This window comes from Rhineura floridana, chromosome 7, assembly GCF_030035675.1.
Source record: "Rhineura floridana isolate rRhiFlo1 chromosome 7, rRhiFlo1.hap2, whole genome shotgun sequence".
In the NCBI taxonomy this organism is placed as follows: Eukaryota; Metazoa; Chordata; class Lepidosauria; order Squamata; family Rhineuridae; genus Rhineura; species Rhineura floridana.
Window position 1 is genome coordinate 96209982 of NC_084486.1, and position 27736 is coordinate 96237717.

Here is a 27736-nt window from a genome sequence, read left to right on the forward strand (position 1 = left end):
TAACAGGTACATACACTTGTATGCCAGACCTTCCCACCCAAATCTATAGTTTTGATTATGACAGGGATGTAATGAGCATGGGTGCAAATGACATGCTTCCAAATTTGGCCTAGGAAAAATCAATATCTTTTCAGCTTTACTTCTGTGATATACATATTTTTCCCAGATATCCTGAGCTGTCAAACACTTATTTTAACAGCATTGCCCATCTGTACAAAAATATTTCCCACTTAAATAGGCTGTGCTTTAACACACATTTCTCCTGTATGCATTAGTGATTATTATGCAGAAGTGGGCACATGCAGGTGTACACATACTCACAGACGTATCTAGAGCTAGGGTCATGGCAAGAAAACTGAGTACAAGAGCTCCAGAACTCCTTTAAGAGAAAAAATGACAGCTATGGAGGCTACTATCAATGGTATATGTATCTCATTCTACTATGGCTTTACAACTATATTTATAACACAGGGGCACCATGCAAATATATGAATCAATGCACTGACAATATGGATAATGCACCCATCTGCTAGTTGTTAGTAAACTTATTTCCCTTTGAAGTTAAGTTTAGAAGAATCTGTTTTAGGGCAGGGGTTGGCCTAGATACCTTTAGGTCTCTTATGATTCTGAAAGCCATCAACATTTCCAGGCATGCTTTGGAAGAATGGGTCATTGCACCCATTTGTTTATTGGGCCAGTGTGAAGTGCAAGCTGACAGCTGGCTACATCCCTTAGATAGTCGCAGCATTCAATTATAAAACAGTCTAGATAAAAGCCTCATTAAGGGACAATTGATTTGCATAAACTCTTCACATACTTCATTAAGGAAGGGTACTACTGTTCCTTCTTTAGTTGTCTAATTTAAATGAGCAATGGCATTGGTGGCTAAGTTATCAGTAAGATCAAAGAGGGGAAGAGCCAAATGGGAGCCTGTTAAAGGAATAATGAGAAACAAGCAGTAAAGAAGGAATGGATGGATGGATGGATGTAGTACATGAACCTACCTCTGATGCCACAAAACCAAAGTCAATATATATCAAAATCCTTAGGTCCAAACAATGAAACTAAAGATCCCCGAGTCATCCTCTTCTGGTCACTGGTATGCTAGATTCTACTGTCTGGTTGCCTCTATAGTTGTACATCCTATAACAGTTTTACATGAAAGCCTTGTTGCATAGTCCACTCTTCTGCCTTCCTCCTCCTATGAATTCATTTGCTTTCTTTTTTCATTTTCCATTACACACTCCTTGTACAGTTGATCTAGACAGAAAGCAAAACATACCATTGAATCTCCTATTTCCCTCAAAGGTGATGGATTTATCATCCGTCGGTTCCACTTTGTTGTTTTTCCTGCTACGGACAAGCAGTGAGTGACTCCACAGTTAAGTTGACAACATACAGATACACACGCACACACTCGTGGGAACACCCTTTTTTCCATGAGGATTTTTTTCCTTTTTGCAAAAAAATGCAAGCAAAAGAAAAAAACACAAGGTTTTCTATTGAAGGTACATCTCTTCTTCAATATGAAGACATTAACTGGATTGGTCTGGATCCCCCATGCAGTGGTCAGTGAAGTCCTTTGGTCACTGGTGGAACAATGTCTTGGTATTCTAGTAGGTAGCTGTAAAGACTGTTGAAGAAAATTTCCCAAGGGTTATGAGCAAAAGAGGGAAATAGGTGGGTGGGAGAGAAGGGCTCTGGCAGGAGAACTTAAGAGAAGAAAAGGAACGTGATTGTTGAAGATGGTTGCTCTGGATTGTACCTCTCTTCTCCCCACTGGCCCCTTGACTACTGCTCACTGGTGGTGGGATTTGAGTCTCTTTTCCTCCCAACACACATTGGTTCGTCTTCACTGTTTTTTTAAATATATGATTTGTACATATTTATACTTATTTATAAGCTGTTTCCCATGGCATCAGTAAGTATGCTTCTGTTGGTGAAAAACGGAAGTTGCCACTTAGAAACAAGTCCTGTGTACTCTTCGTCTGCAGCCCATAAAAGTTCTCAGACAACTCAACCTCTGCAAACATTTCACTGTCTTGTCAGCTTACCCTCCCCTCCCACATCCAACCCTCCTCTGTCCTCCCCTCTTTTTTCCCATTGTTGTAGGAAGACACGAAGCGTCATGCCATCGAAGTTGGTGACTGGCTCATCTGTACTCTCATAGACTGGACACTGTTCAGGATCTTCTTCTGGTGTCCAGCTAAGGTCACCCCTATTCTTAGAAGATCTCTGCAAAAGACAAGAGACAGGATCATACTCGTACAGTAGAGACCTTTGTCCCAAGTATCTCCTTTGACTATGTGGATACGATACATGACCTGGCAAATTCAAACTGCAGTACAGGAAACTGTAGGCTGGTAACCCAACATGAGTCATCAGTGCTGATAAAAAAGTGGAATGAATGTGAATATGTGCATGAAGCAAAAATATTTTCCTCAAGCCCACAACAAATGGATGCTTAAACACAAAAGGATCAGCGAGTCTATTTTTCCTTTCCCAGGGAAATGCTAATTTCCCAGGTCTCTAGAGAAGTTACATTACTCTGTCGTTGCAAGAGAGGATATTCTGAGTAGGAACCCCTGAGATATAATCACATGCCCTTTGCTGGGCTTCTACATTCAAGGTTGTGGAACTGCTGCAGTCTCTGAATGGGGAGACATCCCACAGTATATGGATTCAGTATATCTTCATCTCCAGGAGGAGGGCTACTGGGAAGAAAGTAACAAGTGGGTAAATATTGGAAAGTATAGATTGCTGGTTGAAGAGCCTCTGAGGATGAATGAAACTGATGGACAGGGTGGAACCAAGAAACATGTGGGAGTTTTGGAGCACAAAGGAATTCTGGGAGCAAATTAATCTGCCAAGAGAAGCAGAGGCAGGGTGGCAAAGAGCTTGTGGGCGGAGACATTTTGCCTTACAAGTTATGACCTACTTCCCTTCTTTATATGTTTATTCATTTTTTCAAAACATTTCTTTATCACTTTTTTCACATTAATTTCAAAAGCAGTTCATATACTAAAAAAAAGAACAACAATAAAACATCCATGAAATTATACAATCTGAAAAAACCAAACAGCAATTAAAAGAAAGAAAGAAAACTCAGCAATGGACTCCATAGGAGCCAGAAAAGAAAGCTGCTCATTTTCAAAGGCCAACCAAAGCAAAAAGATTTTGCCCGTTTTCAGAAAGTTACCATGTTCCCAGTGCTGAAGTTCTACTTTGATCCAGAATCTGTCCAGTAACTACTTGAATCCTTAAAACAAAGTCTGATCCTGTCTTTTCCCATCACTGTTGTAAACACTCTTTCTCTTAGTGTGTTAAAAGCTGAAGTGAGGAGAAAGGGCACCACTTACTCAGATGTCATTTGCGCAACTAATTGAAGGGATGTGAATCCAGCAGTAAGAAAACTGTCTCTGTACTGGTTCATTTTGATGGCACTGAGCCAATCTTCTACTGAGGTAAAGGCAGTGAAATCGGGAATGGAGCGGTCCAACAGAGGCTGAGAAGGCCTAGAACATGAGACAAGCAATGGGTCAGGAAGAAAAGCTATGAACTCTGATAAGAAAAAACAAAAGTAATATCAGCAAAAATAGGGGAACTAAACTCCTTTCAGTCTTTTCTCATTAACCCACCTGGTGTTATAACTGGCTGAATTTCAACAGGCCTTCATTCAACCTTCCTTTCCATCCCATTCATCCAGTGATGCCAGATACCTCCCGGTGTTGTTCCCTTCCCACATTGTAGTGAGGTAAAACACAAAAGACTGTACCAGTTCAGAATGCAGAGTGAGGATCAAATGTCTCGATGTTCCCTCTTGTATTAAAAAAACAAAATCAAAAATCTCCGGACACATTCAAAACTAGCATGTCATGGAGCCTAGGTCTGACCTGGGGCTGCCTCAACCCCAATAAACTAGTTTTGAATGTGCAGGGAGTGTTTCAATGCTGGCTATAGCCTGCCTGATGCAAATGAGCGTATACCTGCTAATCCCACCCATAACTTCCCAAAGGGAGGATGGAGGTGGTGGAGAGGGCCCAGTCTGAGTCACACTGTTTGCAGTCAGCCCCTGACAGTTTGAAGTTATGTGGCATCATGGAGGTGTACTTCCTGTCCTAGGAGAATCCAGGGTATCTGCATAAGCTGCAACCAGAGTGACATTCCCTGCCATCTCTCCCCACACTGAGGATTCAGCTCATGGTAGTGACAATGTGTTGAGCATGGGGTCCTTGGATGCTCCTGCCCAGTCACACAATGGCCTGGTTTGCATATTAAGGCTTAGCATAGGGTCGCCAACCTATCCCCTGTGGGTATCATGGCATTTGTGAAGGCTTTCAGTGGTGCCCCCAGCAGGTAGCCCAGACACTGAGCTTTTTATTTTTTTAAAAAGTAAGTCTCCTGTTCTCCTAGAAAGTTATGGAGCAAAACATGCAGGTATCCCGCTATGTGATTTATGTGAAATGAGCAAGGTTGGCTGCTCCTGTCTGTCAGTTTTATTAGCAAATGAGTCAGAGCTGTCATTGATAAGTGAGTTGTTTGGACACCAAGCAATAGGAATTCCTGGGGTCCAAAAGAGCTGTTGTTTTCCTTCCCCTTTAGTGCACTTTTCCTGCTTCTGTCTTTTTTTTTTTAGTCCTTGGAATCTCTATAGTTTGCCCTTCTTTTTTCCCTAGCAACTAGGATGCATCTTTCCTGTGTTGGGTTTGGCTGAGATCAGGTGGTGCCTGGAAGTTATTTTCCACAAATATTACTACACAGTAAGTGTGAGTGAATGTTAAAGAATCCACCTCCCTACAAAGGACAAATGTGAAAACTGTGTAAAGAGGCTTAGGCTTTAGTTTAGGGTTGGCACTGGGGAAAAACAGGGTTCTTGTGCCTTTAACAGCTGTATGGCAGGCAGAAATTCCACAGGTCAAGCACTTCCAAGTATGGAAATACAATTATGAGAAAAAATTCACCATGACTACTCTTTAATTTTGTGGGATGCCACACCCCCATGGCAGTTATTTTGTGTCTGGTGCCCCCAGCACTCTCTCAAAATTTGAAATATGCCCTCTGGCCCAGAAAGATGCACGACCCCTGGTTTAGCATGAACACATAAGCATACATGCTCTTGGAGAGGATATTCTACTTGCTTTGCTCTTCCCTAGTTATTTTGTTGCAGCACTACAGTGAATTGAGCAATGGTTTGGCTTAGCATGTCATCCAAACCTGGGCTCTTGCTTTAGCTCTCTCCAGGTTAACCATGAGCTGTAACCAAGCTTTGTCCCAAGGTTTCTCCGGGAGACCTACACCACAAGCCCAGATTTGGATGACATACTAAGGACAAGGCATGGTTCAGCTCAGTGTAACATCGCAGTAAAAAAACCAAGAGAGGAGTGAAGCAGCTATGATCTCTTCTAAGCCTGCACACACACATGTTCATGCTAAGCCATGGTTTGGCTTGGTGTGACATGTGAACCAGGACAATATCATGAGGACTTTGGCTTCTGTGCTCTGGAACACGCAGGGCTTGGATTGGGCTGTTCCTGCCTCCTTGTTACTAAGACACTGAGGCTGGGGAAACAGAAAGAGCAGTTTAGCAGTTAGTTAATGCAATGTAGGCTGCTCTGCTCCTCTTTGACTTTGGAACTACAACGTTTAGCCAATAGGTTAGTCTCCTAAACTTTGTATTGATTCAATGGTTTGTGTTGGTGGGAGGTTTTTGCTGGCAGGGCACCCTGAAGAGCACACTTGATTACATTTTGACGATTTAATGTTTGTCATGTTACTATAATATGGAATGAAAAAGGTGAAAAGCTGACCATTTCTTTTAACAGTAACTAGAAGCTTTCGTTAATTATAAAGATAAATTATCTCACACTTCCTTCTTAAACAGAGACATCTATTAAGAGTTTTGTAATATGCAAATGTATTTAAATTCAACTGATTAATTAATTTGTTAAAACTAATGAGAGATGATTAAAGAACTAAATATGTTTCCTTTTTTAACTGGTTGATGGTTCTACTTGCAATACTGAATATTGCCTTCAGCCGCTGCATAGTAAGGCAGCTGGAAACTTACACAGCGGTGATGGTAGCCACAGTTTTGAGGCTTGCTGGATTACGAATCATTTTATCTAGGGTGTTAACTATTTCAGCAAAGCGTGGCCGGGTGTTGCGGTCTTTCTGCCAGCAATCTAGCATAAGCTGATGGAGGGCAGCTGGGCAGTCCATGGGAGGAGGGAGCCGGTAGTCTTGCTCAATTGCATTAATTACCTACAGAAAGAAAAGGTATGTTTACAAGAGAAATATACATGTTGAGAAAAACAATCTGGAGGGCCATCAGAGTGCTTATTATTATTTTTTTTTAAAGCGGGGGGAGAAATAATATTTGAACTGATGAAAAATCTCGTAGACCCTTGGCTGGATGTGTACACACCCTTTCATCAGGACCAAAATTATGAGGTTTCATATTCATTTTAGAAGGCGCATGTAAACTTGATTTGGCGTGGCAGTCTGTTCCTCTTCCTCTAAAGCTGCTCATGGTCAGGGCCTTTTAAAGTTTCCGAGAGGCCCTGGGGCTGAATATTTATTTGAGCACCCCCCATCCTCACCTAGAGTATACTGTTCATCAGTGTGGATGTGCCCCCCTCCATGTGTGAAGTCATGGACAACTGCTTTCATTCCCCCCACACACACACACCTGGCATAAAACTGCAACCAAAGGAAGGAAGCAAAGTAAGAAGTTCCCTAGTTAAAAGCGAGGGTGCAAATAGTAGCCATGGTCCAGATGGTCCAGATTGGGACAATGGCAGAAGGGTTAAATCCCAGTTTCCCAATCTGGATTTGTGACCCCTTGATGGCTGCTATTTAGTTTTTTAAAAAAACAAGCAGGGAAGGGCAAATCTCATGATTAATGTCATGTCCAGCAATGTCATTCTAGCTTACTGTTTAATTTCACACAGGCTAGCCAGTGATATAACAGGAGGAGGAGGGGTTTACCTGTATTTGCTGCTTAGGACAAACTAATTTATCTTACTAATTTACTCTTGCATTCAACAGGTGCTCCTACAGCTGTCTACTAGTAAAGCACAGCAGCAGCAGCAACAAGGCTTAGAAAAGAATCTCTATTGCTATATGGATTAAACTGTTGGATAGTTGGGATGTGGTGAATTTAGCACTGGATTCAACCAGCTGAAAAGTTCAGCCTCCGTCCCTGTGCCATCCTGCTCTACCCCTCTTGTACTAATATGTGCTCCCACCCTCCTCACTCACTTTTTCAAGCTGTGTTCAGCATATGGATGCCATGGATGCAGGAGTAAAGGATGCCCCCTGAACAAGGAGCAAAGGAAACATTCCTGTCTCTGAAGGAAGCAGGGCACTGAGAGGTTAATTTGACTTCTGATGCTTCACGACAAAGGTAGTCCCTTCCCTGTTAGCAGCCGCCACTCTCATTATCTCTGTCTATCATGCTGAAGTGCAGGACTTCATCAAGTCTCTGCGCCTGGCTCATAAACCCTCTGAACATTTTCAAAGGCCTGCTGGGCTCCTAGTGTCCAATTACCACCACACTGGCTTGTCTTCCCCTCTTCCTCTCCCCTTCTCAGCTCCTTTCATCTTAGAAACTCTTTCTTTAGAGCAGAGGCTCAAGGGGGGAAGAAAGAAGAAATGGCAAGCTGGGGTTTGCACCTCACAGTTAGCATTTCCAAGCCTTTCTCCAGAGCTCAGCATGGACTGACGTTGGAACCAACTCCGACATTTCTGCCTGGAAATCACAAGTAGATAATATAGGCAGCCCCCAGTACTCATGCACAAAAGGTGTTGCTGCTGCATAGCTCAGTGTGGCTCAGTTAGTAAGGTGAAGCTTGTTTTCTGTCCTGCACTTTTGTAATGCTGTAATATACAGGTGTTTACATGCTTATGTCCTTTGTTATTCTAAACTCTGGTGTATCCAGCCTACGAGGCATGGGGCAATGAATGTTCCAGTTCTTTGCTGCACAGCCAAAAAGGTGAGGCTGGGCTATTTTAAAGAGGGTGCTAACTTAATAGCCTTAGGGTTGCAAAGTGCCACATACCCCTTTTTAGGAGATAAGCCCAAGTAACACAACAGGAGTCTATAATAAATATTGTGGAGAGAATGCAGAGATATATGGGGGGTTTCCCCCTCCCTTTCTCTTAATACTTGGGGGGGTGTCTTGAACTGATTGGCAAGAGGTTCAGAATAGTCCAAAGGAAGCTGTATCTCCCCCAAGGATAGTTAACTGACAGAATTCACTGCCACAACATGGGGTGATAGCCACTAATTAAGTGGCTTTCTGAAAGAGAAAACTATGGAGGATGGTTTTCTCAAGAGCTATTAGCCTCAATAGCTAAATGGAACCTCAGAGTTCAGGGGCAGTAAGTCTCTAAATAACATAAGAACACAAGAAGAGCCTGCTGGATCAGGCCAGTGGCCCATCTAGTCCAGCATCCTGTCCTCACAGTGGCCAACCAGGCCAGCAACATATGCTGGGGAGATACAATGAGGAAGGACTTGTGCTTTCATGTCTTCCTGATGGGCATCATGGAGATGTTTCAACAGGATACTAGATTAGATGGACCCTTAATCTTTTTCATACAGTCATCAAGATGGAAGGTATCTTGGAGATCATCAAGTTCAACCTCTGCTCAATGCAGGATGCAGCTACAGCATCCCTGGCAGATGGCCAACCAGCCTATGCTTAAATACCTCTAGAGGAGATCTCACCACTGGATTTGTTTGTTCCACTGTTGAACAGTTCTTGCCTTTAGGAAGTTTCTCCTAATGTGTAGCTGCTAGCCACGATGGGTATGCCCTGTCTCTACAGTCGGAGGCAGCTTGCTTCTGAATAACAGTTGATGGAAAATGCAGGAGGGGAGAGTGCTCTTTGTGCTCAGGTCCTGCTTGTGGGCTTTCCATGGGCATCTGGTTGGTCACTGTGAGAACAGGATCCTGGACTAGACGGGCCATTGGCCTGATCCAGCAGCCTCTTCTTATGTCCTAAGTTGAAAGCATCTACCCTGGGATTCCCATCCACTGGTTCTAGTACTGCTTTCTGGAGCAACAGCGAACAAGTCTGCACTGTGTTCTCCCTTTAATCTTCTCTAGGCTAAACATATCCAGCTCTTTCAACTGTTCCTCATAGGACAATTACCAGACCCCTCATCATCCTGACTGCCCTCCTCTGGGTGAGCTCCAGTTTATCAATGCCTTTCTTAAACTGACCTCCTTTCAACAGAGTATATTTGAATATTGGTCTATGTGAGGTCATATATTTGTCTGTGTGCGGGCTGCACTAACCTACATGGGGAAGAGCCCATGGAGACAGAAATAATATCAGGCAGAAAAAGAATTGCTGTTTATAGGAAAAGAAGTTCAAGTACATTTCATTTACCCAGTCAGGCCACTCCCTGTGCAAAAAAGGAATACCTCCTCTTAAAGGAAAAGCTGCACTAAGACATATTTGTTGTTGAAAATTTTAGTGAAACATTACTAAAGTGAATATAGCATTGGAAAACCATTAAGCAATTCTTGCTGGAAGTGTGATCGTAACCGTTTGTCCCACCCCACAAAAACACAGGAATATGACTGCTGTCATCTAAGGAAGGGTTCAAAACACTCACATCTTGATTGGACATGTCCCAATAAGGCCTTTCCCCAAACGACATCACTTCCCACATGACAATGCCATAACTCCATACATCGCTGGCAGAGGTAAATTTGCGGTAGGCAATGGCTTCTGGCGCTGTCCACCTCACTGGGATCTTCCCGCCCTGTAGGAGAGGGAAGGACAAATGTGAACTATAGATGACTTTAAAAGGTCATTAGACAAATTCATGTGAAACAAGGTTATCAACGGCTGCTAGTCATGTTTTATTCTGCTGATACTGTTTTACCTGCTGTTCCTATATCTTTTAGATACAGTCCTTTTATCTGTATTAGTGTGTTTTAGACTCTGTTTTTATTATGTTAATAATAAATAAAATAAATAATAATATGTTAAGGTTGTTATTTCAATTTAAATATTGTATGCTGTCTTAGGACAGGTAAACCTAAAGACAATGAAAATAAATAACAATAAATACAAATTATAGTTTACTAGCAATCTCATACCTAGTGTAGCTTGGGAATTCTAAGAAACAAACAATCAGTGCATTTTTGAAAGATTCAGTCCTCCATCTTGATTCAAAATAACATCTAATTTTATCCAAACACAGACAAAAACCTGCTCCTTGATCTCAGCGACCATCATTAGGTGTCCAAATACAGTGAGCAGACAACTTTCCAAAACATATAGTAGGTATTCCCAGAAGCAGAGGCAGTTTGCCTCTGAATACAGTAGCTGATAATCACAGTTGGGGAGAGTGCTGTTGTACTCAGCCCTGCCTGTAGACTTGCCATAGGCATCTGGATGGCAACTGTGGAAAACAGGATGCTAGACTAGATGGACCTTTGGTCTAATTCAGCAGTGCTCTTCATGTGGACAGCTGAGTGCACTAATACCTCCCTGTAAAAGTTCCTGCTAATTCAACAGGTGCACAGCATTCTGAATGTATTGCAAACTTCCAAATATGCTGACCAATTCTGAAATTCCATAATGAAAATGATTCACTTCTAGGATGTGTTGGACAGGATGCACCTGTTCAACTTAACAGAAAAACAGGCACAGAACCTTGGCCCTCTCTTCCTCTTGCACCTCAAGATGGATTGTCACCTATCAAACACTCATTGATTCAGCACACTAAGACCCACAAGTTACACTGGGGCTATACCAGAACCTAAGGGATGTCTGGGGTGAGCCCAGGTCACACAGTCCCAGTGGTAGATTGCCAAGAATTGGTTATGCATCCACACACACAACCTATGTACCTTATTTGGTATACTTAACTTCCTGTTCTGGGAAACTGCTTTCTCCTCATATTCTAAGGCAAGAGCCCAACGATATCTAGAAAGCCACAGCTTCCTTGTTCTAAGGGCTGCATCATCACACATTACGCAGGGGCATGTTCACTTTATTAATAAGTTTGCAGATGTGAGTTTGTCGTGTATATTTGACATTTTATGCTTACATGGAAAACATTTCATGAGCAAATAAAACAGATGTATTGCATGAAGTAAAAGGCAGTGCAAAGACAATGATTCCCAGTTTCTGAAGTGATAACATTTCTTTTTTAAAAAATTATTACATTTATATCCCGCCTTTCCTCCAAGGAGCTGAAGGTAGCATATTTGGTTCTCCCACTCCCAATTTTATCCTCCCAACAATCCTGTGCAGTAGGTTAGGCTGAGAGACAGTGAATGGCCCAAGGTCATTCAGTGATCTTCGTGGCCAAGTGGGCATTTGAACCCTGGTCTCCCTGGCCCTAGTCCGCCACTCTATCCACCTGCTGTTCTGGAATACCAGTGCAGGAACACACAGGCCACTGGTCTTCAGTTCTATCTGTCAGAATTAGAAAAGAAAACCAAAAAGGAGAGATTAGAGGCCTTGGGAGTCATGGCGAAAACCACAAATCCAGGGACTATTTTTTTCTTGCCTCCATCTTATATGTATATGTGTGTATTGTGTATTGCAAGATGGATCTAAGGGCTTGGATTCAGGCAGGTGATTCTATGTCACTTGTCTTGTATGCAGCCCTGGTGTTAGACAGATATCCTAATGAGATAGATCACAGTTGAATTACACATATCCTGCTCCATGTGCTTGATTTCATGCTATGGAGATAGGATTTCCAATAGCAAATATAATATTGAACTCATACCAGCACCAACTTTCCTAGTATCTGGGGAATAGAGTGGTGCTAAAAAAGAATATAAAGTTGGCTGGCCCTGCTCTTAATTTTACATTAAAGATTTTAAAAATAACAAGTGACAGTAAAAAAGAAAGCCCAGGGTGAATCCTAATTAATGCCTTTGGTTCACTGCAAATCCAGGCAGATCACTGGAAAATCACAAAAGACAAACTATTAAGAGTGAAACATTCTTTCAGCCAAACTGGCTATTTCAGCACTGCTATATGAGGAGGTGGTGGTTATTTTTTATTCTTATTCTCATCATCACCATCATCATCTATCTATATAGAGCCATCAGATACACATGGCACTGTACATAAAATAAAACAATAAAAACAAGTCCCTGCCCAAAAATGAAGGGGAAACAAATAAAAGACAAAGTGAGAACATTCAGATTTTCTTAGCAAGACAGTGAATTTCACAAAGGGCATTGTTATTATTGACCCTCGTACAGGGATAGGTTCAGACAGCAAAAATGATGCACCAAATAGTAGCTAGACAGACAACGGCCTAAATTGGTTTTTGAACTAGTTTGCCATATTTAACACACTGGAACCTAGAAATTGTAGTTGTCCCTCGTCAGAACAATAATTCCCAAGGTCCCATGAATGGAGACATAGCAATGAGACTGGCTTATGTTTGTGGTATAGATATGCCCAGGAATGGCTCAGGGGTGAGAAACCTGTGGCCCTTCAGATATTGCTGGACTACAACTCCCATCATCCCTCTCTATTGGTCACAGTGGTTGGGGCTTATGAGAGTTGTAGTTCCACAATATCTAAAGGACCACAGGTTTCCTATCCCTGCTCTAGCTAATATGCTTACCTTGTTCTTGTATATACACCTTGAAGCAGAATGCACAGATATCTCCTGCATGAGGTATTTGTGGTGAGAAAATCAGTATTGTGACATTTATTCCAGCTGTGATGTTTAAATATAAACAGTAACTAAATGAACAAAATCTTGTCCCCATGAATGCCAATGAACATGCAAGTGCTTTGGAAAGGACAGTATGTTTCCTACCGGGGATATGTAGGTGCTCTCACACCTCTTAGGCCCAAAAGCAGACATCAAAGGCTGACAGCAACAGCTGTTTCCCTGTACCTCTTTGCATATCAAGTAGAAACGATGGCCTTCAGGGTTTTATCCTGAGTGACACTTCCATACCCTGGGCTATTTTTTATTGTGGAGCACACAAACTTCCTTTGCTTCAGATCCTTTCCCTTAAGAAAGATGGCATGGGAAGGGCAAGGGAGCTGCCTTTGGCACAGAGATGACAGCTCATCATCAGGAGCTGAGTGAACCAGATGAGAAGCAACATATTTTGGTTGGTCCATCTGAAATTATAGAGGTCCACTGCTAGGAGGCAGCTCATATGGGTTCCCTTTCATTAAATTTCAGGGCATGTCTGTAAATATGCGTCTATGAGTGACCACAACTTACCATGGCTACAAAAAATGGATCAACACTTACTGCTGGCATAATATGAAGGGACCTGTTTAAAATCAGAAGACTAAGAATGCACTTCTGATGTCATAATGGTTCCTACAGCAACAGTGGGGGATTCCATGAATAGCATGTGACTTTATAAACCATGCTGTATTGGTATAAATATGGATTCCTATCAGCACTATTGGTTTCATGCAGCTCAATCAACTTCAGTTTCCCTGAGCTAAGCTGTACTTAGTACAGAAGTTGACATCATGAGTTCAAGGCAGTAGTACAAATTTCATTTCAGCAAATGAAATTAATGTTCATTTGACTACTGTTGAACGTACATTCCAAATATCTAGATAATCAAAGAATTGAAGAAGCTAAAACTGTGGTCTTGGGGAGGAAAGTGCAGGAGTACTTTGGGAAGGAGAGGAGATGCCCAATAACAGTAGCAGGGGTGACCTGCAGTAGCAAGCAAGTGCCCCCAAACATTAACATTGCCTGGGAGTTTGCTACTCCCATGCACCACTAGTCTTATTGGGAATACTGGTAGGAACAACGGGAGGGTGAGCTCTCTAAAACTTGCCTTGAATTGACTCAATAATTATCTGAGGCCAAGAGTCTGATGCGCACAGATGCGAAAGGAGAGTCCGGAGTTGTACGACGTACACAATAGGAACATGGAATGTGAGAAGCATGAACCAGGGAAAGTTAGAAATTGTCAAGCAAGAAATGGAACGTATCAACATTACACTACTTGGCGTGAATGAATTAAAATGGACGGGAATGGGACATTTTCAATCAGGCAACTACAAAATATTTTATGCAGGAAATGAGAAATTAAGAAGAAATGGGGTTGCTTTAATACTGAGAAGTGAGGTAGCAAAAGCAATTAGGAGCTACACTGCAAGGTCTGAGCGAGTGATATCAATGAGATTAAACAGGAAACCTATTAACATAACCATAATCCAAGTCTACGCTCCAACGTCAAACGCAGAAGAAGAACAATTGGAGAGATTTTACGCAGAAGTACAGGAGGAAATTGATCACACACTAAAACAAGATATGATGATAATCATGGGGGACTGGAATGTAAAAGGAGGGAACAGAGAAGAACTAGGAATTGCGGGGAAATGGGGCTTAGGAGATAGAAATGAAGCAGGAGAAAGATTTATTGAATTCTGTGAAGCCAATAATTTTTCTTGTGAACACTTTTTTTGAGCAACCGAAAAGATGAGTGTACACGTGGACATCACCAAATTGTCAACATAGGAATCAAATTGATTATATAATTGGCAACAGAAGATGGAGAAGTTCCATACTTTCTGCAAAAACAAGACCAGGAGCAGACTGCGGTACAGATCATGAACTGGTCATATCGAAGATCAGAGTAAAGCTAAAGAAGAACAACAAAGCAATCATAATGCCAAAATACAATTTAAATAACATCCCAGAAGAATATAAAGATCAAATAAGGAACAGATTTGAGGCTTTAAACTTAGTTGACAGAGAACCAGAAGAACTATAGAATGAAGTCAGAGACATGATCAGAGAAGAATGCAAAAAGACAATACCACTAGTTAAAGAGAGAGAAAGACCTCAATGGATGACTGAAGAAACTCTTAAAATGGTTAAAGAGAGAAGGAAAGCAAAAGCAAAAGGAGATAGAAACACGGTCAGAACCCTAAATGCAACAATACAGCGACTAGTACGTAGGGACAAAGAAAACTATTACAATAGTTATTGTATAGAAATAGGACAACAAAAAGGGGAGAACAAGAGCCCTATTCCAAAAGATTGCAGAAATTAAAGGGAAATTTAAACCAAGAGTAGGGATGTTGAATAATCAACAGGGGAACACACTGACTGACAGAGATGAAATAAAAGGAAGATGGAAGCAATACACTGAAGAACTCTATAAAAAAGATGCAAGGATGACAGATTCATTCATGGTGGAACCATATGATGAAGAACCAGAAATTTTAGCATGTGAGGTAAAAGCTGCTCTTAAAATACTTGGAAGAAACAAAGCACCAGGAACAGATGGCATACCAATAGAGTTGCTACAAGCTACTGAGACTGAATCTGTCCACTTTTTGACAAAAATTGTCAAGAAATATGGAAAACTAAACAATGGCCCAGAGACTGGAAGTGTTCAATATACATCCCAATTTCAAAGAAAGGGGATCCCAGGGAATGCAGTAATCCCAGGGAACTATTGCCTTAATATCCCATGCAAGTAAAGTAATGCTCAAGATTCTACAACAAAGGCTCTTACTGTATATGGAGCGAGAAAGGCCAGACGTCCAAGCTGGATTTAGAAAGGGAAGAGGCACCAGAGATCGTATCGCAAACATACGTGGGATAATGGAATGGAGCAAGGAATTTCAGAAGAAAATCACCCTGTGCTTTATAGATTACAGGAAAGCCTTTGACTCTGTAGATCATGAAAAACTATGGAATGCTTTAAAAGAAATGGGGGTGCCACAGCATCTGATGGTCCTGATGTGCAACCTATACTCTGGACAAGAGGCTACTGTAAGGACAGAATATGGAGAAACCGATTGGTTCCCCATTGGAAAGGGTGTGAGACAGGGGTGTATTTTATCACCCTATTTGTTTAATCTATATGCACAACATATCATATGGAAAGTGGGATTGGACCAAGATGAAGGAGGTGTGAAAATTGGAGGGAGAAATATTAAGATATGCAGATGATACCATACTATTAGCAGAAACCAGTAATGATTTGAAAAGAATGCTGATTAAAGTTAAAGAGGAAAGCACAAAAGCAGGACTACAGCTGAACGTCAAAAAGACTAAAGTAATGACAACAGAAGATTTATATAACTTTAAAGATGACAATGAGGACATTGAACTTGTCAAGGATTATCAATACCATGTCACTGTCATTAACCAAAAGGGAGACAATAGTCAAGAAATCAGAAGAAGGCTAGGACTGGGGAGGGTAGCTGTGAGAGAACTAGAAAAGGTCCTCAAATGCAAAGGTGTATGACTGAACACTAAAGTCAGGATCATTCAGACCATGGTATTCCCGATTTCTATGTATGGATGTGAAAGTTGTTACAGTGAAAAAAGCGGATAAGAGAAAAATCAACTTGTTTGAAATGTGGTGTTGGAGGATAGCTTTGCAGATACCATGGATCGCGAAAAAGACAAATAATTCGGTGTTAGAACAAATTAAACCAGAGCTGTCACTCAAAGCTAAAATGATGAAGTTGAGGTTATCATACTTTGGACACATCATGAGAAGACATGATTCCCTAGAAAAGACAATAATGCTGGGGAAAACAGAAGGAAGTAGAAAAAGAGGAAGGCCAAACAAGAGATGGATTGATTCCATAAAGGAAGTCACAGACCTGAATTTACAAGATCTGAACAGGGTGGTTCGTGACAGATGCTCTTGGAGGTCACTGATTCATAGGCCAATCTCCCCCTTTCTCTGCTGCCACTGCATGTATAGCCATGCCAATGGGTGGGGGAAGAAGGGAGGGCACCTGGGGATGTGTGGGTAGATGGGAAGGAAGCTGGGAAGAAGCTCTTCTCCAGACTTCCTTTGAAATGGGCTTTTTGAGTCCCCAAAGGTAGCTCTGGCAATTTTTAACAGCATGCCAGATTGAGGATCTAGTTGCCCTACACCTACCGCAAGAATGCTGAGTGGGATAATACTCCCACCTGTCCAATGTGAGGATGAAATATCTCACCTAATCCTGAGAAATCTATTGGGTCAGGGAAATCTTCTCAGCCCAAAACAGAAATTAATTCAATGGGAAAGAAGATGAAAAGCTGGCATTTTTCACAAGAGCTAGGCATGTCTCTTATCTGAGGTAGTTATTCCCTGACAGGAGGCATAACACTGCTTTGTGACATCATCGTGACCTATTTGATGGGCCAAGACTGTGATATCACACTGAAAGAGTTAGGAGAGCAGTAAGCAGGAGCCAGAGCACATGAAGTGTTAGGAAACAATTATCTTGTTTCCATGTAAATGATTCATGCCATAATTAAAACTAATGCAAGGAGGAAGAGAAACACAGACAAAGTAAGACGCTGACTCTATGTGGAATTGTTTGCTTTAGTTTTCAGCTGCTTTTCAAAGATGGATGGCAAAACAGATTTGGCCTTTGTAAGAAAAAAAAGCTCTATTTAAATAACTGAAAAAGGAGAAATTTGCTTGAAGGTTGTTTTCTCCTACCTTTTCCCCAGTGCAGAGCTATGAACCTGCCGTGGGAGGCAGTGATGTAATTGCAGGCAGTGCATCATTTCCCAGCTGCTGGGAAGGCCATTTGTGGCATAAATTAACTATAAAAATACAGATGAGAAAATCTGCTTTTTCTCCAGAGGTGGGAGAAGCCACTTCATGCTCAATCCAGTAAGCCAGCGTAGGGCAGTTTATATTCACACTGATTTACTTAAATGGGCCACAGTGTGCAGTCTGGAGAGGAAAGAGAACTCCCAGTTAAGCCATGGATGGCTGATTCAAGGATTCTCAGCTGGTGTAAAGTGACCCGGCTCCAAAGACTGCAAGGGCACCAACTATGCTGATTTCCAACCACAGGAAAGTAGATTTTTGGTTCCAATGAAATGTATACCAACTTAACACCAGCTAGCTTCTGCTTGTTTTCTGGCTCACTGCTGGCATTTCAACTGCTGGCATTTGCTCTCCAAGTGCACACTGGCTATATTAGGTATGTGCTTCAATTTCCATCTATTCCATGTCAAGGATAAATATCTCAGTCAAGTTCCTAAACTTCTCAGAGCAGGAACCTTTCCATTCTCCTTACTGGGTCTTTTAAAAGGTGTATCTTGCTGCTCATTTGGAAGGATGATGAATCAAATATGTGATGTGCTGAGAAGGGAATTCTGGGACAGACAGTATCCTTCTAGCTGCACCCTTTCAATTAACAGATCATATATTAAGGTTATTTTCTACACCATTAATAAGGTGCACCAGCTACATCTTGTATTTTGCTGGATTATTCTATAAGGGCACAATCCAAACCTTTCCGCTCGGCTGGGGGGAGTTGGATGCTGCGTCCCTCTGGCTGTGCTGGCAGGCTCCCGTTGGCATGGGGCTCTGCTGGGTGTAGCCCTCTGCCGCAGCTAAGCTGCAGTGCTGCTAGGAGCCTGCCAGGAGTCCATCAGAGATTCCCAGCCCAGCAGAAGCCAACAGAAGCCCCAAAATGGGGCATTCCAGGAGTGTAGCAGGGGCAGAGCCGCAGAGGGAGGGACTTGTGCAAGATCCTCCTCACATTTGGAGCCATCCACTGGGTCCCAATTTGCCCAGAAACTCTGCCGGCCAAAAGGCTAGCACAATAAAAACATTTCCATGGTGGCCTACGGGGAGGGCTTACTCCCCAGGAGGTCTGTTCGTAGGAGCTGGCTCTTCCCACTGGCTCATGCGTGCAGCTTCCAATGGAGCTGGCATTCAGCCGGGCTGGCAACTCCAGAGTGGGAAGAAGATCCCATGGGGCTTTCCACCGGCTCCCCATCATTTGGATTGCTCTGTAAGCCAATATCCTGTGGTAGCTGGAGTGTCATATTGGGACTGGGGATGAAGCTCACTGGGGGATTGTGGACCCAATAGGGATGGATGATTTTGTCAGTTTTGGTTTCTCTCAGATTTTCAATCTTAAATTCAGTTCTCCACATTTTCACAGGAATTTGTGTGGGGTATTGTTTGATGTTTTAAAGAAATCCTCATTAAAATTTGTCAGCATTTAGTGCAAATTTCTCCTAATAGGCACAGTTTTTGTATGCACTTTGGACTAACACACACATTTTTGCAAGCAATTTTCCCTATTATAATACAGTTTTTTGTGTTATTTTAATTAACATATGCATTTTTACGCACACTTTCCCCAATATATGTATTTTTGTACAGGTTGTTTGGAAAACTGCACTGCAAAATTCAAAGTAGTACAAATTTCAAAGGATAATTATGTTTTGGTTTGTGCATTGGTTTGAAAACTGCGAATTAGGTAGCTTGTCATAAAATGAATAAATAAAAAAAAATAAATCAAATTTCTCCACCATCCCTACATCAGGCATAATCTCTCAGCCTGATCTATCTCACAGCACTGTTGTACACATAAAATGGAGGGAGGAAGAATGCCACTCTGAGCCCTTGGAGGAAAAGGCTGGTAATATATGCTGGAATTGACTGTGCAAGCCATCTCATCCAACCACTTGTTGAATGCAAAAAGTCAATATAATGATACCCCATTCATTTGTAATAGATGGGTGAAGGAATATCTATAGTGACTGTAGAAAGCCTTGATTTACTGTTTGCCCTCTAAAGTGTGTGAGCCTCTTTCACATGTAACACAAAGTCAAACTGTGGCTTACCATGAATGAGCAAGCGTGCTGCTGCACAGGAGAAAATCGCAGCCGCTTTGCTTCTTTCCCACTCCTGCTTAGCATTGTATCCAAGCAGCAGCAGTAGCAGAGGAGGAGAGAAGTGGCCATGATTTTCTCCCTGTGTCATTCACAATAAGTCATACTTTGGCATAATGTTACATGCAACCTAGGCCAGAAACTGGTTAAATGTAACTACAGGATAGGAAAAGGAGCATTCATAGATTCTAGATAGCAGGACAACAGACTAACACAAAGGGGGGGACTGGTGGCTCTTCAGGTGCTGTTAAGACTCCATCTCCCAACTTGCCTGACGATTGGGCATTGGCTGAGGCTGGAGCTGAAGTTTAACATCTGGGGGGCCACAGGTTAGCCACCCGGTCTAGAGGAATCACAGATAAAACAGCCACAGTTAGTGGAAGAGGTGTCAACTTGTTCCATAAAGTGAAGTGAAACTGACAAGAGGCTTCCCTGGGCATTACTCACAGATAGCATCTTTCTCATCATTTTTTGAGCTATGGCAAACCTCTAGACCAAATTTGTCTTCCCTACTCCCTACAGACTTTGATGGATGTGCAGACTGGCTCAGTGGAAGATAAATACACATCTGGAACAGCCCCTGGGCTTGGTGGTGTGTTGAAGGTGCTTGGTGGTGTGTTGAAACCTGTGGCCCTCCAGATGTTGCTGGACTACAAGTCCCACTGTCCCTCACTATTGGTCATGCTGGCTGGTACTGATGGAAGTTGGAGTCCAACAACATCCAAAAGGCTGCAGGTTCCCCATTCCTGGTGTACTGGACTCCCTGTCACACAATGGCCTCACCTGGAATGCCATGCCCAGTTCTGTTGGACAAAGTGGAAGTTTTAAAAATGAACTACTACTAAAGGTAGGCTCAGAATCCAAGGAATAGGAAGAATGACTTTAAGTTAAACATTTCGGGGGGCAGGGAATGAAGGCAATTGAGTGATGGAACAATCTTCCTCAGAAAATTATAAAATCTTATGAGGTTCAAAACAACAACAACAAAAGTTTTGACAGGCATTGATCATCAGTGGTTTAGGATATTGTGACCTAGAGCTTTAGGAAATCCAACAAATAGCCAATTACATAATTCATTGAATTCTTTTGAGCTCTCTTTTCTGTATTTCTGTCATGGTAAACAGAACACACTGAGAGTTGCTGGCCGATGTATAAGCCTGCCAAGGACCAGTAGCTGTTGGTCATCAACATTGGTGATGTTTGCAGACACTCACTTCTCATCTCAAAGTCTCAGCAAGCCACCCAAAGAAGCCAAGTGTGAATGTGGAGTCGGAAAGGTCTGCTAAGATTGCAAATGACGCTGAGGCCAGCTAAGACCACTGTGACCTAATATGATCTGTTGCCAAGAAACACCAGCAAGCTTTTCTTAGGAGAATTAACTGTAAGACATATTTTAAATCAAGAACTGTGCTGTTATAACTCTGGTCAAGCATTAAGAACTCTGATAGACTTTTCTCATGAATGGAGCATTTACTCACTCCATTAAAAAGCAAGAGTCCACCGTCTGAAACACATAGTAAAACCTCTGCTTGCAGTTAGTGGGTGGCATCATAGTCACAACTCATGTTGCTGTACCACTGAGATTCAATATACATTGCAATATGAGAACCTGGACTTAATGAGCTGTTGGCAATCTGAGAGGTGATAGAGGAAGCCGTGCACTGTCTCGGCAACAACATAAGCTTCAGAACAAGCACATGTCTTTGCAAATTTCATTTTGAGCTGAATGGCTGTGAAGTGGCTGCTGTGCGGAGCCTATTACAAGCCCTAATGATAAGTATTATTTTGCTGTTCCCTTGAATTTGCCATCTGCTATGATCACCTGTTTGCTCATGTTCCCAGACCCTTAGAGCAGACACATTCTCTCCTCTCTGCCTCCTCCCTTTTTGTCTAAAATGTAGTTTCCTTGGGACCAGGACTCTCTTGCAATATGTCTGCAATATGACCTTGGTCCCTGTAATCACCATTCAACAAATTATAAATGTAATAAATATTAGAATGCATATTCAAGTCAGACCATTTTGTATGAAAATCATTAGAAGGGCCAACATATTGTTGCAATTATTATCTCTGCCTAAAAGCTAACTAATGGCAATTGCACACCTCCTCCTTCCACAGGAGGTTTTTTTGTATGCATGCTACGTAAACAAGTACCTACCAAAGAGCTGGTATAAGTTGGGTCTGAAGTGTCATCTTGCAAGTAACGTGAGAGGCCAAAGTCAGATACTTTGCAGACCAGGTTGCTGTTGACCAGGATATTTCTGGCTGCAAGATCCCGATGGACATAATTCATTTCTGCAAGGTACTTCATACCAGCTGCAATCCCTCGTAGCATCCCCACCAACTGGATGACTGTAAACTGCCCATCATTTTGCTGTATTCATGAAAGTTAAGTGTCAGAATTAGCATTCCTCATTGATTCAGAGTTAACAAAGAATCCAGGTCGGGAATAGCTTCTTACAATACAGGCTCTAAGGAAGCAAGAGCTATTTGGCCAGGTAGGGAGGCTGATTTCTGGAAAATGAGGAAGAGGTCTCATGGCAGTAGCTAAAGGAAGTGCAAGAGGCTGACAAACAGAACCTGAGGAAAGAGTAAGCGGAAAGAGATGGAGTGTCAAGGAAAAAGGAGAGCAGAGAACATATGGAATATAAGATGAACGGGATCTGTAGGAAAAGCTCCCTTTACCTAAGGCAGCCTTCCCCAACTAGGTGACCTCCAGCTCCCATAATCCTTGACCATTGGCCATGTTGCCTGGGACTGACAGAGTCCAAAGCATCCAGAGAGCACCAGACTGGACAAAGCCGATCTAAGAGCAGGAGCTCTGTGGTGGAAGGAGACTTAGAGGCAATATAACAGTACTAGGAAAAATGATAAAATGTAGTAAACATTTGGGTCAAGTATTCTCTAATGTGTCCCATCAGCACAAGGATTACCGCTAGTGCAACAGGACTTTCTCCCCTCTCCTTCCTCTGCAAGCACCCACAGCCCTCCTCAAATCTGCTCTGGAGGCTTGGGGGAACCCCTAGAACAGATTTAAAGGGTGCACAGGGGGAGGCAAGGCGAGGAAGCCCTTTTGTGCTGGTGGTTAACCTTGTGCTGATCTCTGACTCAACACTATGTTGGATACAATCCTGAATAATTTCTGTGCATGCTTATGGGTGACTTCTAAATAGAGTTAGCAGGAATGACAATATGGCTAGTATGTAGTAATTGTTTTGAAGGAAAAGTATACAGGTTTGTAGTTACAGGGCCTGAATTGCACCTCCACAAGAGCTGGTCTCATTAAATGGCTCCATGCTATTATCACTTTAACATGAAAGAAAGCTGCACTTACTCGCAGGAAGGAATCCAGGGCTCCATTTTCCATAAATTCTGTGATAATCATCACTGGTCGGCTTTTGGTGACTACCCCCTCCAGCCGAATAATGTTTGGATGATCAAACTGACCCATGATGCTGGCTTCACTCAGGAAATCCCGCCGCTGCTTCTCAGAGTAACCAGCTTTTAATGTCTTAATAGCTACGTAGATTTCTCTCTTGCCAGGCAGTTTCAGGCGTCCTTTGTAGACTTCACCAAACTCCCCTATAATGGAACAGATATAACTTGCAACCAGCTTTGCTCCTTTTGGAATGTTAATGCGGGGGGGAGGGGGAAATGAGCTACCCAAGCTCTTCCTGGGTAATTGAGAACAAGGTGTAATTGCCCCGTGCATGTTCAAGACATTTTAAAAACGCACATGCTTAAAAACCAGGCTTCCAATCAAGTGAGCAGAAGCAACACGACACAGCTCTTGTAGCTTTAATGATTGCAAAAGAGGAAGATTTAGGTAAGGGTAGCTTTTCTCTCAGACCTATGATGTGACAAGCTGCATTTGCTGAAAATTCCCTCTTCTTCATAATGATGAAAGATCCAGAAGCCTCTATTCCAGCTTTTCCCAGCCTGGTACCCTCCAGATGTTGGGCTACAGTTCTCATCAGTTCCAACCAACATGGTCAATAGTCAGGTAAGATGGAAATTGTAGTCCCAACAACATTTGGAGGGTTCCAGATTGGGAGAAGTGGCTTTATTCAGTTAGTCCATGCACAGCCTTGTCACCAAGAAAACTGTTGTCCTTTAATGAAAAGTTGCTATATTGATAGATAGCTATATTAATAGATAACTCACGAGTGAGTCTATATTCATTCATGACTGCTCAGCCACCATGGCTCAGCGATAGAGTCAAGGCCCCAGGTTCAAATCCTGGTATCTCCAGGTAGGGCTGGCAGAGAACCCCATCTGAAACCCTGGAAAGCAACTGCCAGCCAGTGTAGACATTACAACTAGATGGACCAATGATTTGGCTCAGCATGGCAGTTTCCCATGTTCCTATGCTGCTTCCTATGTACTTTATTCAATCATCAGTTAATTCAACAGAAATATATTTTATGTTGTAAGATGTTTCATTTAGGATAAATTTCTAACAGTAAAAACTGTTCGACAGTGAAAACAGAGATGGTATTGGGACAGAATGGGTGGCCTCTTCTTCACTGAAGATATTTAAGCACAGGCTGCCTGGGAAGCTGTAGTTGAATCCTGCATTGGATTTTCAGAGGGTCAGACTAGATGACCTCTAAGATACCTTCCAACTCGATAATGTTAAAAAGCAATCACACTAATAGTACAATCCTACACAAGTCTACTCAGATGTAAGTCCCACTGAGTTCATAGAGCTTTCTCCCGGGTAATTGAATATAGGATCACAGCCTAACTCTGTGATACTAAGTATATGAGTATTCATGGGACTTACTTCTAAGAAAGTATACTAAAAGTTAAAGTCATAAGACAGCCGAGATAAATTTACCTTTGCCATAATGAAAAAAAGGTTTCTAAAAATCAAAGAGAAAATCAATGTTAATAAATTAATAAGACAGAAGATACTGAACCCTGTTTTTATTCCAATTTTACACCAAATCAGACAGATAAAATTTTACAGTGAACTTCAGAGGAAGCAGCCTTAAAGGGGTGGGCAAGAAGGCTTGCTGTTTGAGCTGCCCCCAGAGTTCTTGTGAGCTACCGTTTTCCATCTTCTCTCAGAAAATGGGAAGGGAGAGCCTTTTATGGGATGAAGAAGCTTGATATAGGGACAGAAAGGATGGGGGGGTATTAAGGATGCTTCCAGACAACAACTCATAAAATTAGTATGGTGCCAACTCAGGAAGAGGTACTTCCAGTTCCAGAAATGTGGTACAATGATGTTGGTACCTCTGCTGTGCCACTCAGGCTGATGCTGCTAGTCTATTTGGACAGGCAGTGATTAGAACGAAAATCTGCTTGCTGGTATTAAGTCTAGCAACCCAGTACATGGGACATTCAGAAACAGCTTCATCTGGAAGCACCTTTAGAGGAAAAAGAAGCAAATCTGAAGCACTGAAGGCAAAGAGCAAGCAATGAATGTAAAAAATGGATTGCCACAGATTATCAGCAATTGGTTATAAGATGCTGGTGAAAAAAAAAAGAGCAGAGGTAAATAGTGGCGGATGGGCTCTGACACATGGGAGTTGGGAAAATACAACTTAGCTAAAGTTCATCTGAACCTTTCTGAGGCTTAGTCCAAGTACCCAGAACAAAGGGTATAACAAAGGCATAGGCAAAAAGTAGACCCTGGCCCACTGGTGGACTAGAGGGCAATTTCTGATGGCCCATGGAGTGCAAGCGTTCTTGTAAAGTAGGGCAGGGGAACCTGTATCCCTCCCGGTGAAGTTGGAGTCCAACTCCTATCAGCCCAGGCAGCTTAGTCAATAGTCAGGAACGATGAGTTGTAGCTTAGTAACATCTGGAGGGCCACAGGTTTCCCCATCCCTGTTATAAAGAATGCTGGATTAGGTGAACCCTAGCTTGATCCACCCAGGCATATCCTCAAGAAAGACTACATACTCAGGATTAGTTCTGTCATAGTGGTGAAAAGATCCTGCGCATACACATTTACTTCGTAAAGTGAAAACCCACTGGAAGTCCATGGGGATGAGAATAGATCACACCTCCCCTGGTGTAGCCAAAATGCAATATTTTGTTGAATTCAGCTGACAATACTATCCCCCTATGATTGACATGATGGAATTTGGGAGCCCTATTTATGCTCCAGCGCAAGGGTTTTTCCTTACATGGTTATTATAACTAAAGTCTTAGCTATGTTGCTCACTCTGTGGGAGGAAAAACTAACCTCCCCCTAGGTAATCTGCACTTTCTGGATCATTTAAGACTGTATAGCGATGAAGCAACATTCACAATGTTAGCACTCTTTTTGGGGATGGGTCTCTACTAGAGATGCGAAGGCACTGAAGAAGATGGGGAAAATGGGGGGAACCCAGAAAAAACTGTTTTTCCTTTATTTTTTCTCCCTTCCCCCTCCCCCCCCCGCTGGGCCTTCACATCTCTAGTCTCTATGGGAACTGGTATAAGCATGAGAAGTCCTCAGGGACCATAGTTAGATGGGTAAGCTTAACATTCAAAAGAATGGAAAGAAACAAGTCCAGTGATTTACATAAAATAATGATCTCTGTGATAAATGCTGTGATTTCACTCTGCTTAATATAAACTACTGGTTTTTAATAACTGGAGGTGTCTTTTTTTAAAAAAAAAGAGAGAGAGAGAGAGAGAAAGGTATGCAAACTTTCCCCTGCTCAAAAATGTAAGATTCCTGCTAGGGCAGAAAGAGAGATGCTATAAACCAGGGAGCTCTTGCCCTACCTATTTATTGTTAATTAAACCAGGGAGCACAACAATGTATTAAAGTGAGTCAATTAATTAAGCACAGTCTCGTAAATCACAGAAGAAGATTCAGGTAGGCTTTCAAGAGGAAAGTGCCAGTCCACTGTTAATTGAGCCGAATGAGCCTGAGCAGCCACAGTGGAGGAGGAACAGAAAGAAAGAAAGAAAGAAAGAAAGAAAGAAAGAAAGAAAGAAAGAAAGAAAGAAAGAAAGAAAGAAAGAAAGAAAGAAAGAAAGAAAGAAAGAAAGAAAGAAGGGGAGGGGAGGAATGGCACTGGAACCTGCCCGATAGGAAATGAGTCACACCTGCTCCAATGACTTCTTCAATCTTCACGAAAGACACATCAATTTCCTTGGCAAACTCACGAACAGCTTCATTGGGGTCCTCATACGTAAAAGGGTCAATGTAGATCTTCATTCCTGGGGAGCCTTCTCATTTGAGAGAAGAGCAGGGGAGAGAGAAAAAATCATATTCATCTCCAGGAAAAGGGATCAACAGCATGTCTCCTCCTAAACCTTCCTTCCTTCCCTGCCTATCTTTCCAATTATCTCCCCATCCACTGTCTCATTTCATTCTTCCTCTTATATTTTTCTCTACTTTCCCTACATGATCTTTTCTCTTCCTGTTCTCCTTGAAATGTAGAGCATATTAGTTATCACTGGCAGATTGGGAGCAGGCCATGGGTTGCACCTAGAAAGTGGGCGCACACTGTTATTTATTGAAGCAGTACCAAATCCATTAGCAGGAAAGTCAAGGAAAGAACTGCAGGTAGAGATCAATATTTATCAATCTGACACCTTTCCCGCATTGGGCTGATTGCAAGGGTTATGCCAGGTGGCTATGGTGTAGCAGTGAATGCAGAGCAAAAAATAAAAAATAAAAACCAAAGAGAATAGCAGGAAGCTAGGAGAAGAAATGAGGGACGAGGAGGAGAGAAGAAACAGGGAAATCACTTTGAGAAAAGTTGTTTCAGAAAAAGAAAAAGAAAAAGAAAAAAAAGTCAAGAGGATTCAATCACAGAAAAAGATCATCACGATGCCCTTCTGAAAGAGGAGGCGTATACAGACAGATGAAGGACTTAAGAGAATGGAGGAAGCCATTTTTCAGCTGTTTGACATTCTATGAGCTTTCCAGTTGATTCAGATTGACCACCTCTGGAATCTGGAGTGAAATGTCTCCTTGTGAGCCCTCTCTTGTTCAGGCTGAACACTCAGCCCACAAGAGTGAAGGTACAAACTGAAACTGACTTTGTGGGAAAGGTGGTGGCAGGCTCATGATGTTTCCATTCATGCATAATTTAAGCCATTTTTATTTACTCAACATACCTTTGATAGTTTTGTGGCT

General features: G+C 42.2%; 1 protein-coding gene across 4 annotated transcripts in view; it reads right to left on the reverse strand.

Annotated features, from left to right (window-relative positions):
- Positions 1-1004: 1004 nt before the first annotated feature.
- The window catches only part of EPHB1 (EPH receptor B1), a 457257-nt gene continuing 430525 nt past the window's right edge, over positions 1005-27736 (reverse strand). For all 4 annotated transcript variants that reach the window (XM_061636580.1, XM_061636578.1, XM_061636581.1 and 1 more), the window contains 7 exons: positions 26698-26820; positions 22979-23226; positions 21803-22018; positions 9628-9777; positions 6068-6261; positions 3360-3515; positions 1005-2235 (listed from right to left, as the gene is read on the reverse strand). In XM_061636580.1, coding sequence (XP_061492564.1) covers positions 2127-2235; positions 3360-3515; positions 6068-6261; positions 9628-9777; positions 21803-22018; positions 22979-23226; positions 26698-26820 — 1196 coding nt within the window. In that variant the 3' untranslated portion in view covers positions 1005-2126. The remainder of the gene's footprint in view (positions 2236-3359; positions 3516-6067; positions 6262-9627; positions 9778-21802; positions 22019-22978; positions 23227-26697; positions 26821-27736) is intronic.